Source organism: Giraffa tippelskirchi, chromosome 2, assembly GCF_054371585.1.
Source record: "Giraffa tippelskirchi isolate mGirTip1 chromosome 2, T2T-mGirTip1v1.2.pri, whole genome shotgun sequence".
NCBI lineage: Eukaryota > Metazoa > Chordata > Mammalia > Artiodactyla > Giraffidae > Giraffa > Giraffa tippelskirchi.
The window spans coordinates 38,399,205-38,415,470 of NC_137276.1; the positions used below are offsets into that span (position 1 = coordinate 38,399,205).

Below are 16,266 nucleotides of genomic sequence, written 5' to 3' on the forward strand. Positions count from 1 at the left end.
TTCTATTATTTAAAAATAAAAGACATTCTAATTAAAAACCTGAGATCTTTTCTAAAATATGTGCACATTTTAGCAACCAGATGACCTATACACACTTACTTCCTGTACAAACAGATAAGTAAAATCACCTGTATTTCCTAACAGATGCACTAAAAGCAAGTCCTACAACAGTTAAATATCAGTAAACCAAAGATCTAACTTACAACATCTATGTATATAAACACAAACAAAAACCATAGCATCTTTCCTTGGCTCCTCACTGGGCCCAAGCCTAGGATAAAAGAAGCTATTATTAAAAAGAAGCTATTATGAAAAGAAGCTATTATTTAAAAGCCTTAGAAAAGTAGGCAAGTAAACTTATTGTTGACATGTTTTCTTTATTGAATTAAAATTATACCAGTACAAAATAACAATGTATATACAAAGGAATTTGATGCAACATAGTATATACAATTATTTTTAAAATGTCACGATACGAGTTACAATGATTATGAATATAAAATTTATATTAAAATATTCTCCACATGTGATTTATTTGACTGTTTTGGTTCGAAGTCGTCGTTTGAGAATCTGATGATCGCTTTCTTTCACTTTATGGTCCATCAAAATCTGAAATTAACAATTTCACAAATTTTTATAAGTGAAAATAAAAGTAAAAATGAAACCTTACTTACAATTAATAAGATATGTTTATATTTCAGTGTTTAATAACTGAAATAATAAGTACATGACAGTAATTTTTGTCCTCCTGGACTGCAGTTACACCATCTTCTATAAAAAAGCATGCCTAAGGCAGTAGACTTTATAAAAGATTCTTATAACACCACCTCATTCTAAAATTAAAGAAATCCATACTTTTACTGAATTCAGGACATATATAGTTTGAAAATTTACTAAAATATTTTGAGACAAGTATCTCAAGTAATTTTTAAGAAATTATTTTTTGCAATAACAAGTAAAAAGAGCATTATTTTGCAACTAAGAAACAATTTCAGCCAAAGGAGAAAATCATGTATTTATCAGACAAATAGAAAAAAGTAACCAAGAGAACAGCACTTTGAAAAGCATGTCCTAATGACCCTAATTCTTTACTACTTGCTTCAAGTGTCTATCTTTTATCTGACAGCTACTGTTACAAAAAGGTCTCTCCTGATTTTTCTTGGCCACTTCCTGTTGAAGGCTTTTCCTTTAATTACTTTCCTATCTTCACTTTTACCCACTAGGCAAATGCAAGCATGATAGAAAATTAGAACTTTCCCTGTAATAGAACAGTGTGTTCTGAGTAAGGAGAATGAGTCAGAGAGTCACGATGACAAACTACAGTCTTTTCTTAAGAGAACATGGAAGCCTTAGAGGGAAAGTGGGAGGAAATGACTGAATGTCAAGTCTATATTTTTACCAGGCAGACTTAGGCCCAGATTTGTACAACTCTTATGATAAAGCTAACATGAAAAACAGACGTTAGAAGCCAATAAATTATTAAACAGTGATAATTCTATTGATGGAATTAAAGTTCTAGAATTCTAAGGAGTTTACAAATGCAGATGCATGTGACACTTGTATACATTAATGCAGCATTTACATTCAATTACTATAAACTTAACATATCCAATACCAATAGTATAACTTTTAAAGCAAGTTTTACGAGATTTGGTGTACAGAATAAAAGATTCAAACCACTATATAATTCAAATTGTAAGAGTACTTCAGAATTAAAAAGAACATAAAGAGTTTTACTTTTAAGAGAACTGAAATAGTAGCTTACCACTTGGCCAGATATATCAATAGGAGATGAAATTTCCTTTGTGTATAATTTTCGTTTGGCCCGTTTTGGTTGAGAGACATTTTCTTTACTTACTTCTACATTTGAGAACTTTGAAGAGCTCATCGTTTCAATTATCTTCTTTGCTATGAAAAATATTTATCAGTTAAATCCTGAAATAGTTTCCTAATTGCAAATATTATAAATCCTTCATAAAGAGCCATATTAAAAAGCACTGCAATTTATAAATGGTGAAAGGACATGAATAGAAAACAAAGAAATGGCCAATAAATATACGACTTAATGATCAACAGCAAAAACAGAAGGCAAATAAATAAAATATCACTTCACTAATGTTCAACATATCGTAAAGGTTGAAATTTTGTAAATTTGGTAAGTTTACTATTGGTAAATTTACATATTGGTAAATTATACTACCACCAGTAAAACTGAGGCATCTTTAATGACTTGGAAGAGGTTTATACTACATTTAAGGAAAAGATCAGTATACATACATAGTGGACGATGTAGCATTAAGAATAAGGTGGCAGAGCTAGTTCAGTATTCACATGTAAAGATGTCCACATGAATATTAAAGTAAAAGTAACTTGTAATTGTGAGCCATTTACTTCTAGTTAACAAACACATGCACACAGATACATAGATTAAAAGATAGAAACCAAATTTTTAACAGTTGATCGTTACTAGGAAGTTGAAAAGGAAGTTTTCAATTTCTTACCTTGTACATCTGCTTTATTTATTTATGTATTTATTTATTTTAACAGACACATACTGATTTGAGCAGAAAACATTTCCTTTGGGAAAACTTCTGGATATAAAATCCATATATATATATATATGATATCAAATAATTTTTTTTAAAGAAAATATTTAAGGAAATATGCAGAATTAAGTGTCTACCTGTCAAGGGCTAAGCTGAGCCTAAGAGCTGAGCTGCCGGATGTCAGAGTAGCTAATTAAGACAAGTCAACATGAAAGTTAAAGTCTTTAACCATCTACTGCAATTGAACAAGCAAGAGGCTAAATTAAGAACATACCAACTCCCACCCTGTTCCACACTCCCCCATGGAATAATGTATGGTCTGGGTCAAGTGGATCAGCACAGAAGTGGTGGTTCTCTCATCATCAAAAGGCTCCTGCACTTGCAGTTTTATGGACCTTGGTGCTGGAGACCAGAGGGGAGGGGTAGGAGTGGAAAAGTACAGTCAGAGTGGAAAAAAGTGTCTCCAAGGTTCCTTCTCCTTCTCCATCATAAGGTCTTCAGCAGAGACACCTGAGGACATTCTCTACTGAAGGCACTCAATTAGGAGCATCCAAATGAAGGCCCCTAGGCTAGGAATTCCGTGGTGGCTCAGTGGTAAAAGAATCTGCCTGCAATGCAGGAGACCAGGGTTCAATCCCTGGGTCAGGAAGATTCCCTGGAGAAGGAAATGGCAACCCACAAAATATTCTTGCCTGGAGAATTCCATGGATGAGGAGCCTAGCAGGCTATAGTCTATGGGGTCACAAACAATCAGACACGACTGAGTGGCTAACACACACACACAGGCTAGGAATGCAGATATGTGTAAGAGTACGGCCAGCAGGAGACCTGAGTCCTTGACTGACTGACTCCCTTCAAAGACTGGAATGCACTGGCTGTGTATCATGTTTGATGTGGGAAGGGCAGCTTTCCCTTATGAGGCCTAACAGGTAAAACCTTTGTAATAGCCCATGGTCAGCCTAAAAACAAATCACACATAGGATTTTGGGTTGGAGCCTCAAAATCCCTCACTACTATGAGCCGAGGATGGAAACAAGACAGACATGTTGCACTTGTAGAGCTTATATCCTACTGGAAAAGATAATAAGAAAACAAAAACTTAAATGGCTTAAATAATTTGTACTTTGAAAAGACCACTCTGGCTGCTATGTACTGAATGGATAAGAGATAGGCATAAGGGATAAATGGGGAGACCAGTGATACTGAGTAATGGATTAAGAGTAGTTATCAGAGCAACAGAATTTTAAGAACTAGCCTCTATTTTCTTCTTTTTTCCCCTTATTTCCAAGTGATCAACAACAGACATGTACTGCCGTTACAATCCAAAACAGGGAATCATTATATTCCTAGAAAGGAGTTTTAAAAAAAAAAAATCCACACCAGGTATATAGTAGGGAAGCTGTTAAGCTAAATCAACCAAGTCGGGAAGTCATTACCATCTGGGTACTTCCCTCTACTTGAAAACATGTTTCCTTTTAATATATAAACCATATATGCATTGCTTTTTATGGCAATATATTGTTTATATATCAAAAGGAAATATGTTTTCAAGGAGAGGGGCTTCCCTCATAGCTCAGTCAGTAAAGAATCTACCTGCAATGTAGGAGACCCAAGTTCGATTCCTGGGTCGGGAAGATCCCGTGGAGAAGGAAATGGCAACCCACTCCAGTATTCTTGCCTGAGAAATCCCATGGACAGAGGAGCCTGGTGGGCTACAGTCCATGGGGTCGCAAAGGGTCAGATACAACTTAGCAACTAAATAAATATAAACAATGGTCAATATAATTAAGTAGAATACCTAAGAACCTAAAATAACAAGTCCCACCTCTTCAAATCAAGACATTTAACAATTTGCTGTTTACCTCTCCAGATATTTTCTATGCTTATACAAATGATACCTTTCAAAGAATGTATACTTTTAAATATCTGTATATACACAAATGGATCTAAGTCTGAAGTTCCCAAACTGTGCGCCAAGACATACTGCAGCAAACTCACACAAGAGCAACTTGGAATATTTTAAATTTCTAAGGAAAACAATGACACTCAACTCAGGATAGTTCACAGTTTCAAAAGGTATCAATATCCTTCCTTTTGATGGTGACATATTTTAGCAACCTGGATTTTCAGAAGCTAAATTTTCAGGGATTGTTTGGCTTTAAGTATTAATGGATGGGACTATTTAGGTGTTTCTTTGGGTGCATGGATGCACTGAAAAAAATTACTGACACATTAAGGTCATTGTGAACCAAGAAAGTTTGGGAAGCTCTGTGGTAAGTTTTTACACAAAGTATTTTTACACAACTAATGTGACTCAATTCAACTGTCCCCCTGCTTTTAGTCACTTTCCCTCCTCATTCTCCCCACCTCTAGTCTCCAATTTATCCCACCACCACCACTCGGGTAATTTCATGAAAACATGAAAACTCACTCCTTCCTGCCCCATTCCTCCTAATAATCTCTCCACATTCTAGATGCCAGATGCATACTGCTACCTAGAACTGCCTGTACAAGTCCTACACTTTCCTGGTACTCTACTTATATTAAAACTGTTCTTTCTGGTAGATGTGTATATAAGTATGTATTTATGTATGTGTGTATAGAGAGAATATATATCTTAGTACATATTAATACCAGAGTATTAATATGTCTACATTATAAAGAAAAAAGCATTAAGCAACTAAACTTAATAGATATTTAAAGAAATATGTTTTTGATACAGTACATAAGATTAGGTAATACTTATCCATGCAGAGGAACAAAACACTAGAATATATACCATAATACTAACAGTGGTTACCTCTAGGAGGTATAATCTTTCAGTATTTCAATATCCAAGTTAAATCCCATCTCTTCTATTAATATCAAATCTTCCCATAGCCCCCAAACAGTTCTTTTCCTCCAATACTACCATAGTTCTTTCCTTGTATCTCTATAACGCATTAAGCAGTCTGCATGCATGCGTGCTAAGTCACTTCAGTTGTGTCCAACTCTGTGCGACCCCATGGACTGTAGCCCTCCAAGCTCCTCTATCCATAGGTATCTCCAGGCAAGAATAGTGGAGTGGGTTGCCATTCCCTTCCCCACAGAATCTTTCCATCCCAGGGATCGAACCCATGTCTCTTACATCTCTTGCACTGGCAGGCAGGTTGTTTACCACTAGCACCACCTGGGAAGCTACTCTGGATCAATTATTAAATACAGATTGTTTTCTTCCACCACACAGTGAACACCAAGGCACATCATACTTTCATGTTCCTCCCTCAATACCTAACATAGAACAATGTCTACTGGAGATGTAAGAGTCACTGTGGCTGAGTTTATACCAATCAGATATTAGAAAACACCATACATCTAACCTAAAGGGTCATTTAATTAATAGTGTGCAAACCTTTTGATTGAAGAATAGTTGGAGAATGTTGTAAGAAGTCTCCAAATTTCTGTAGCGTTCCTTCTTTTTTCTTAGCAGACCCGTTTACACCAATTGTGGATGCGTGACTCCGTAAAGAATAAGTTTTCTTAAATGATGGGTGTATGGAAACCTAATAAACAAACATTTTATTTTTGTTATTGGTAATGAGGCATGTCAGAAGAAACAGTTACAGCCACAGCTGAATTAAAGAGGCCAGACACAAGTTATAAATTCTCAGGTAGGGAACTTGGGGTTAATAATATAAGGAGAGGGATGAAAGGGCCAGAGAATGAGTGTGATAAGAGTGCTAAGTCAGAGGTGAATATATCAAGAAGTACCTGCTACTTGTCAAATGTTAAAGGTGATGTAGCCTAAGCTGAATTAGATGAATAGAAAATGGAATATAAATGAGTTATAATTGGACAAAACTCAACTTCTGAATAATTACTAATCAAATTTGACATTTTTATTTTCATCATCTACTTCACAAATGTAACTTATGAAAATGGTCAATTTTGGACAAATTAAAAGACAAACCTTTTGTTCCTTTTTGACAGAAGAATTTCTATGCTCAGAAACAGGGGATTTTAAATTAGTTCTTGGTGTAGCATTCTTCTTATTTTCAAATTTCACAAAGTCCTAAAAATAATAAAGTTCAGCACTGATTAATTTCTTGACAACATATTCTTTCTCTCTCTAGACTCCAGAGGAAGAAAAAAAGAACAAAAACAACCAACCAACCAAGCAAATAGTTCTTAACCAGGAGCAATTCTGACCCCAGGGGACACTGGCAATGTCTGAAGATATTTATGGTTGTCATTGCTGGGGATAAGAGGCAGGTTCAATGGCAACTAGTGGGTAGAGGCCAGGAATACTGCTAAGAAACCCTACAATGTACAAGACATTAAACTCTTCAAAACAAAGAAATATCTGGCCAAAAATGTCAATCAGGCTGAAGCTGAGAAACCCTGACTAAAGGGACAACTTTTTTCTCACAATTTTTTCACCTTCAGTGAAATATTACTGATGCATAACATATGTAGGTTTAAGTGCACAGTGTGATGATGTATGTTTTTATTACAAAATGATTGAAGGTATGATTTTTTCACATGCATCATAATGAAATTACATTAGTTAAATGAAGGGATAACATCTTTTACTTGAGTCGCATCTTTAAAATACAACATAGTAATATATCTACCCTTTTCCCAACTCCCAAATCATGCTGAGCATGACCTCTAATTGGTACTTAGCAACACTGAAAACAAAACAAAAATCTTCAATATAAGCACAGGTAAAAATGATAGTAAAGAAATAAAATCTGCCTTCAGTACTAAATAGGCATGACATCTTACTCTTTTTCCCCACATAACCTTATTTAAGACAAAATCTTTTGTAGTGTATTAACTGAAATGAACTTGTGCAAATCCTAACTGTGCTAAAGATGATAAGCATAAAAGGGGGGAAAAGGCAAGAACAGAAAGAGAGAGAAGTCATGACTGAACCTCAGAATTCAAGTTACAAAGTAAAGTCATAAGGATGACAAGAAGCAGATTTTCTAAAGAGAGGAAAGACAGATAGATGGTAATAAGGGAAAGCAAAGGAAGAAAGATTGTAACTCCATCACACTTGCTGTTTTCAATAGAGCCCTTTGGAGTCTTCATGAGAGTAGAAGATAGCATTATATAAATTATTTTCCTGAAGACTTCACAACACTGTTTACTACAGCAGTAAAGAGCCAAGCAAAATCAGTTAAAACTTTAAAGTTTCTACATGATTTACTTACAATGTTGTTGTAAGTAATCCTGAAATGGGGAGTATATACCAGTAAAATGAATAAAATAACTGTCTCTTAAACACTCAGAGAACACAGCCAATTTTTCCTTTTCCCTTGCAAAAAAGGAATCAAGTTGACATAGGTGTCAGCCACTATGTTAACAGATGATGATGAAATCAAACAGTAGAGTTGACCCTTGAACAACACAAGTTTGAAATGCATGAGTCCACTTATACACTGATATTTTTCCATAGTAAATACTACTCAAAGTACACTCTCTACTTTGGCTGATTCCACGGATGAGGAACCTCACACTCAGAGAGCCAACTGTAAGTTACACGAGATTTTTCTGCACAATGACTGGCACTGAGCCCTCATGTTGTCCAAGGGTCATCTGTATCTTAATGGTATCTAAGTGTATTAAGTATAGGATAAAAGTTAACTAAGGCTCTCCAAAACAATCTCTTAAGGTGTTCCATGTGTAGCAAGAAATATGCTAAATAATATTCATTCATCAAATATATTACCTGACAGAGAGCCTCAGCAGTATGTTTAATATTATTTCTGTTCTTCCACCAGCTTGAAAATACACTACTCTTTAAAGAAGTGAAAAAGACAAGTTGGAGAAAAGTTATTGTGCTAAAGAGTTTTAAACATAAATATTGCTTTTAACATAAATATTGTCACTTATTATGTACCTATCACAGGTGGAACAAAAGCAAAACATTTTAAACACATTACATCTAATTCTTTATTTCAAAAGGAGGAAAATGAGAATCAGAAAGTTTATGTGACTTGCTGAACCTCCATGGCTAAAATATGATAGAAGGTTGGTAACCCCACAATCAGAAAGCTGCAGAAGCAAGAAGTAAATCATTTTTGGCCTACCACTAAATAGGATACAAATTTTCATACTGGCTCACAGAAAAAGAATTTCTCTTCTGAAACCTACTATGATCATAGAGACCTAAGATTTTAACTAAATCACAAGGATTATATTCAAGCAAGTCAGTCATTTCAGTTTCTCTAATTCCTTTATCCTTAATCCCTTTTCTATTCCACTGGAGGGAGAGTGACTAAGTATGAACAGAACTGGAATACTGAAATAGCTTTCTACTACAACTCACCACCATTTGACCTATCACAGCTTCACTGAAACAAGGAAAAATCTACACATTTTAAAATCCTCAAGCTTTCTGGACTATTCACCACAGCAACATTCTTAAGAGTATTAAATATACCATAAACTATGACTTTGGGCTCTAATACTAGTGCTTATGAACAGGAGGGCAATGTAACAGAGTTTAACTGTATAGCTGAACTTAACAATAATAAAACTTACTTGTTTAGTTCACTTAATAGTTAAGTATTTACCTCTTCCATTTCATGACTCTTCCTCTTTCGGGCCTTGGGAATCTTAACCGTCACTGGTGAGGTACAACCTGGGTGTTTCACTGCCATTCTGTTTGGCTGTAAAGGTGTAAATTGAATCTCTAACTCAGGTTTTGGAAATCGAGTGCTTTGATTATTTTCTGTTGACACTTCACAAGAATCAAGGACTACAGATCCATCCTACAACAGAATTTAAAAGGAAAACAAATCTTATTTGCAGAACATGAATTTCTAAATTGCCAAAAATTACCTCTCTCAAATACCTATTAAAAACAATGAATTGGGAAAGATAAAACGTTTGGGTCAAACTCAACACAACAGGGATAGAAAGACTGAGTTGTCATCTACCTTCTCCAGGTTTACACATGGTACTCAGTATTTCCCAAACCTGTATCATCATAAGAATCCTCTGGAGAAATAGTTTAAAAAATTCTTGAACTCTATCACAAATTTACTAATCAGGAATCTCGAAGCAAAGAGTCTAGGATTTTTAATAAGCACCCTATCTATTCCATTATCTATTGTCTATTGAAAGTTGCTCAGTCGTGTCCAACTCTTTGGGACCCCATGGACTATAGTCTGCCAGGCTCCTCTGTCCATGGGGTTTTCCAGACAAGAATATTGGAGTGGGTAGCCACTCCCTTCTCCAGGGGATCTTCCCAACCCAGGGATTGAACCCAGGTCTCGCACAATGCAGGCAGATTTTTTAACGTCTGAGCTACCAGGGAATAAGCACCCTCATTGTGGTAAACTACAGTTTGCTGTGAATACTATTCTTCCTATTGAGAGAGTCTCACTCCCTCTCCCCTGAATGGGGGCTGGCCTTAACGGCTTCTGTGACTAACAGCATGTGGTGGAAGTAACATGATTCTTCTGAAGTCTTGTAAGGAATGGCTTATGTTATCTTCCTGAATTATAATGTCTTTCTCTTCCCATTCTCTGCTTGGTAAACTTCCATTAGCCTTCAAGACCCTGTATAATGTTACTTTTTCTACACAGCCGCTCAAGCAAAATTCATCCTATCTTCCTCAGTGTCCCTTCTCAGCACTTTCTTCATAACACTCAGTCCAAACGGTCAAATAAGACAGTCATTAAATACCTGTCTTATTAGAATTCTTACTCCTCCAGGATGGCGATCTTATGTCTTTATCCTCAGGGCTTAGCAAAGTTCCTAACAATGAATGCTCCCATTAAATGTTTTTGAAATAAATATTTTAAAAAGTAATTTTATTTTCAAAAAGTGACATATGATTTTTACCTATTTCATAGGCACTCAGATAAACTCTATGCTACACAACAGGAGTCACAGAACCCCAAGCCCACTTCAAACCAAAGAAACTTCATTGTGAGGTTATTGGGATTTGGTGATAAAGTTGTAAAGTGGGTAAAATTTCCAAAAAATACTATTTACTAGAATGCTTATTAAATGGACTACTTATGAGAGAAAACGGTCATCTAAATTTTATCTTTTGTGGGATGTCCTATTTCTGACCATCAAATTTATTTATATTAAAAGATCTGTTGTTTGAGATCAGTATTGTTTTGAGGAGATCAGTATCATTTGGGGATCAAATTTCCCCAGGAGAATCGCATCTCTCCTCAAAAGCCTTTAGTTCTCCTCCCTAAGAGCACTTATAGCTAACTGTACAGCAAGACACCTTCAACAGCTGATTAAATTATACTTTCAAGTGTTATTTAGTAATTAATGGTCATCGGCAAAGAGGGCTAAAGAACAGACTGTGTTATCAAATACCCACCTCTACTTCACCCCTGGAAATTTCAAAACTTGTTGACTGAGATTCAGTTTCAACCCTGCCAGGATCTGTTGAACTCATTTGTGTGGGCTGGATATCCGTGGTCTGTTTTTCCTAAAGCAAGGAAATATTAAAGCAACAAGCCGCTGTAACCTAATATACATTAAAATAATTCACCTAAAGAATATAAAATCAAGATTTGGATGAATTAAATATTGGAAGTAACTAAAGACTTCAATGACCAACTAACTCTCCTTCTTCCTCTTTTGCATGCTCAGAGACTTGGCAACTTTCCAGCCTCTTCTGAGTCTGATCTAAACAGAAATTTGAAAGATTACTTTCAAGTTCCAAGGTGTTTTACATATATTCTCTCATTTTATTTTCACTGCAACTCAGAGTTAGACTTCCTATTTCTACTTTCCAGATAGGAAATAGAGACCCAGAGACATTAAATAACAAAACCACAGTCTGTACTGAGTTGGAGCTTAAACCTCCATAATCACTTTGATAATGTAATTCTGAAAAACTAGAGGTGTCTAAGGAATGCAACTACAGAATTCGAGTAGAAAAGACTATACTGATAACTAAACTCTTCCTTGCTGCACACTCTTCATCCCACTTAGTCACAGGATATGCTCTAATCCTAAACCCTATTTAAGGGATCTATAAAAAAACCCATCAGATTTACATGGCTAAACTTGATAAATTCCAACATCGACCCTCTAATCACTACCACCAAAATCAAACGTCAAATACATCTCTTATGTCACCTACCCAAAATTGCAAGTAAAAATGATCCTATTTGCACTCATAATGCGGAAAGCAACTAGCATGTACTGACTTCCACTGTGGTAATAACTGTGCTGTTTTACAAACACTCTCAATAAATTTCACAATTCCATTAGGAAGACATCATCACCTCTGATTTAAAGTTCAGAAATGTTAAGTAATTTTCCCAAAGGTCTCAAAACCACAGTGACAGCAGTTGATACCTCATTTTTCTAACTTTCTATTCTGTACAATTTATACCACATGCTAATACCTGTTTTGAGCAGACAGTCTTTCTCTGAGAATCACGAGGTCTTTTGATGTAAGAGAAAGATACACACATACACATTTATTTTATTATTTATCTGAAGGCTTTAGAATGGCATATTTTCAAATGCCAATCATTTACTCTGGAAAGACTATCTTTAGATGTACCCTGATTCAATTTTCCTAGGAAAAAGCTATCTGAGAAATGCAATACTTTTTTCATCTAGGGTTCCTAACTCCAGTGCATATTACAAAAGTAGCTCCTGGGAATTCCCTGGTAGTCCAGTGGTTAGGACTTGGAGCTCTCACTGCTGGGGCCCGGATTCAATCCCTGGTAGGGGAACTAAGATCTTGCAAGCTGAGTGGTGTGGCCAAGAAAAAAAGAGTACCTGCTGAATGACTCACATCTCCTCACTATTGTGCTTATTTTCAAAAACAGTGTGTATCTTTATCATAAATTTAGGATGGGCTCAAGTATTTAAATATCAGCAAGAGTTCAGGCTGAGTCACACTGCCATATTTTAAAGACAGATGAGGGACTAAATCACCAGTTGTTTATTTTCTAAATACTCTACCTGAAGATATGACCAAAATATTAGAGAAAGTACTATTCCTCAACCAGTCACTGATGAGTCAACTATAATGATAAACTCTGAAAACTCAAAATTCATGGCAAATATGCAAATAATTTTTTTAATCTATGATTCCTCACTGATTTACTAACATTTTTATTGTTTAAAAGTTAATCAATTAAATAATTTTGAAAAACTCCTATGTTTAATCAAAAAAGGCATAGAAGGAATAAGATTCTACTGACTGTCTTAGAAGCCTCTGATGTGATCTTTTTTAATTGTTCGATTTCATTATCTTTTTGTACATTACTGGAGATCAGTGCTTTCAGCTGTATTTCTAAAGCTGCAACGAGTTGATCACGTTCTTCCCGCCACTGCTGGAGGTTACCATCTTTCTCAGCCAACTGTCTTTTAAGTATTTCCTAAACAGAATACAGACAAAATGTTAAAGTAAATGTAACATTATGAATTTAAGAATTTTTGAAGTTATTATGGATAACACAATAAATACAACTGTGAACAGGATATACAACAAATTACATAGTCAAGTCTAGATAAAATATTTACTTAAAAAACCAAATACACAATGCTTTTATATATACCTTAAATGTCCACATACTATATCCTATCCCACCTCATTCCAAAACAAAAAAATCTTACTGGGCATTCCCTTCAATAAACAATTATAGCTTCTAAACTAACTCTGGCATTTCCCCCAATATTTGCAAAATGAGATGGTAAAACTACAAAAAAAAAAAAAAAAGATAAAACTAATAGCAACAAACAACAGAAAAATGAAAATTAAAAATAACTTCACTGGGTTCAAAAATCATGAAATAGTGGCAAATTAGAGAAAATATGTGCAAGATCTAAACAAAACTACAAGACACTGCTGAAAGATATAAAGGAACACTTAAATAAACATGGGGTTTCCCTGGTAGCTCAGACAGTAAAGAATCTGCCTGCAATGCAGGAGACACAGGTTTGATCCCTAGGTTGGGAAGATCCCCTGGAGAAGGGAGTGGCAACCCACTCCAGTATTCTTGCCTGGAGAATTCCATGGACAAAGAAGCCTGGCCAGCTACAGTCCATGGGGTTGCAGAGAGTCAAACACGACTGAGCAACTAACACTTCCATTTTTTTTTAAATAAACAAAGAGAACCTGGGTTCAAAAATCAAAAGATTCAGTATTTTTAAAATGTCAGTTCTCCCTTAGAAGACCTAGAGTCAAAGCAACTTCAATAAAAAATCAAGCAAGTGTGTGTGTATCTGTGTGTCTGTGTGTGAGTAGAAGTGGAAAAGCTGACCCTAAAAATAGTATGAAAATGCAAATGACATAGTCAAATTTACTTTGAAAATGAAGTCCACAACTATTATGGTCAACTGATATTCCATAAAAATGTCAAAGAAACTCAATGGAGAAAAGAACAGTCTTTTCTACAAAGGGTGATGGAACAACTGAACAGCCAAATGGAAAAAAAGAAAAGACTTATAATCTCACACCATATACAAAAGTTAACCTTTGGATAACTAACCTACAACAAAAGTTGCAGAGCAGTAGAAAAGTAACAGCTTTTTCAAAAAGTACTACCAGGTTGATTGGTAATTCAAATTTACAAGAATGATGACAGCCTTTACCCCCATCTCAACCCAACACAAAAATTAATACTGGGATCAAAATATGAAAGGTAAAACCCCAAACCTTTCAGGAAATAATGTAAGAGAACATCTTCATGTCCTTGAAGTTCATAAAGGAAAAGGCTGAGAAAATGAATTAGAATAATTCTTCATTTCTGTTCTAAAAAGGCAATGAGAGTAAAAAGGTAAACCAGAGATTTAAAGAAGGTAATTGCAACACACTCCTATCTAGAAAGTATAAGGAACTCCTGTATAAAAAAAGATAATCAAATAGAAAATAAACAAGGGGACTTGGGTAGGCAGAGCCAATGAACAAAACATCCAACAATACGAGTTGCAGTATAAATGGGTAAAACTACTTTGAAAATTAGTCTGGCATTCTACTAGAGTGCCACATGTTTACCATGCCTGCCTACCTGCTAACTGCTTCATTCATGTCAGACTCTGTGTGACCCTATGGACTGCAATCTGCCAGGCTCCTCTGTCCATGGGATTCTCCAGGTAAAAATACTGGAATGGGTTGCCATCCCCTCCTCCAGGGATGTTTACCGTATCCTACTAGCAATTCTATTCTTGGCTATATATGCAATAGAAATGAATGCACACGTGCATTAAGAGAAATATGTAAAAATGTTTACAGGATATCTTAGTCATAACAGCCCCAAACAGAAACAACCCCTATATCTTCAACTTTAAATTGAACAGACTGTGGTATACTTATACACTGAAATACTCAGCAATGAAAGGAGACTAACTCCAGCTACTTGAAACAAGTATAGATGATCCTCATAAACATGATACTGAGTGAAAGAAGCCAGGCACAAGAAAATGCATTCTACATATTTTTATTTATATAAAGTTTTAAAAAATGAACAAAACTGAAGTTTAACATTAAAAGAACAGTTATTATTATTGAGAAGATGGGGTCTCTCAGATGCTAATATTGTTTTATTTCTTAAACTCAGTGGTAGTTAACTGGGGACTGGTTTTACAATAATTCATTGAACATTTCTTTTACTTATTGTGTTGTGTGTTTAAGCCAGTTTAAAAGGCTTTTAAAAAATCAATGATTTATTTCTTAAATACTGCAGACACACATCCTAGGTACGAGTATAAAGAAATATGTAGGAGAAAGGAGAAAGCTAGTTTGCTCTAGGACTAAAAAGTCAAAGGAGGTTTACTTACTGGCATTGCTGCCAGAGGGACCACTGATTAGGAAAAGAAGTAGGCCCATTCCTGGTTTAGGGCTGGAGTGACTAACTATGAAAGTCAACAGTTCTAATTTCACTTCTTGCCTCTTGTTACTGTCCTGAAGGTTGAATGGGCTATGGACAGAAACAGAACCAGCAGCAGCATTTCCTGTTAAGATGGATGTAGCATTTCAATCTTGCTCAACACAACACTTCCTGAAGGTAACTCCAGTAAGGTGGTGTTGGTACATGAAGTGAAATATATTGCCATCTGAGTGCCACAGTAATAACAAGTTTAAGTCTCACATACTTTGTCATGTGACAAAGAAAACAGAGTCAAGACTCTAAGGAAACATGACAACTAAATGGAACACAGTATCCTAGATTTGATCCTGTATCCAGGAAAAAAGAAAAAAAAATTAGTGGGAAAGTTGGTGAAATTCTAGTAAGATCATTAGATAATTAGCAATTAGCAATGAACATGTAGATCAACAATGACTTTGAGCTTTTTTCTGATTGAGTATCAAAGAGACTAAGTTATAGATTAAAATAGGAGGAAAAAACACAAGCTATTAATAAGACAGAATTACTTGAGAACTATAGCTAGTCAATGTAAAACGGAAAGTTATTTCTACCTATAGTCTTCTAGAAACTATATAGTTGATTTTTTTTTTTAAAAGATCTGACAAAATCAGCTTACGAGGTAAAATTCATACACCATGTTAGCAGAATCTACAGTTCAAAATGCAAATATTTTACATTATAGTAGGGATAACCCTGTGGCAGTCAAAAGCAAGATTTTTTAGTTCTGAATTTAGATGTTGAGAAATACTTATTTTCCCAACAATAAGAACTTCAAGATAAACTGGGATAGAAAACTCATCTTACAAATAGACAAACTGCCTTAAAAACAAACAAAACCAAACCCACACAACCATGTAGACAGTGAT

The 16,266-nt window shown here is 35.2% G+C and overlaps 1 protein-coding gene across 6 annotated transcripts in view; it reads right to left on the bottom strand.

Moving 5' to 3' along the window:
• Positions 1-357: 357 nt before the first annotated feature.
• KIF20B (kinesin family member 20B) overlaps positions 358-16,266 on the bottom strand; it is an 83,550-nt gene continuing 67,641 nt past the window's right edge. For 4 of the 6 annotated variants that reach the window (XM_081555666.1, XM_081555636.1, XM_081555658.1 and 1 more), the window contains exons 27-34: positions 12,734-12,910; positions 10,885-10,995; positions 9,110-9,307; positions 8,263-8,331; positions 6,496-6,597; positions 5,938-6,088; positions 1,766-1,908; positions 358-609 (exon numbers count right to left, since the gene is read on the bottom strand). In XM_081555666.1, coding sequence (XP_081411792.1) covers positions 532-609; positions 1,766-1,908; positions 5,938-6,088; positions 6,496-6,597; positions 8,263-8,331; positions 9,110-9,307; positions 10,885-10,995; positions 12,734-12,910 — 1,029 coding nt within the window. In that variant the 3' untranslated portion in view covers positions 358-531. The remainder of the gene's footprint in view (positions 610-1,765; positions 1,909-5,937; positions 6,089-6,495; positions 6,598-8,262; positions 8,332-9,109; positions 9,308-10,884; positions 10,996-12,733; positions 12,911-16,266) is intronic. The other 2 variants (XM_081555674.1, XM_081555647.1) reach the window with 1 other exon arrangement.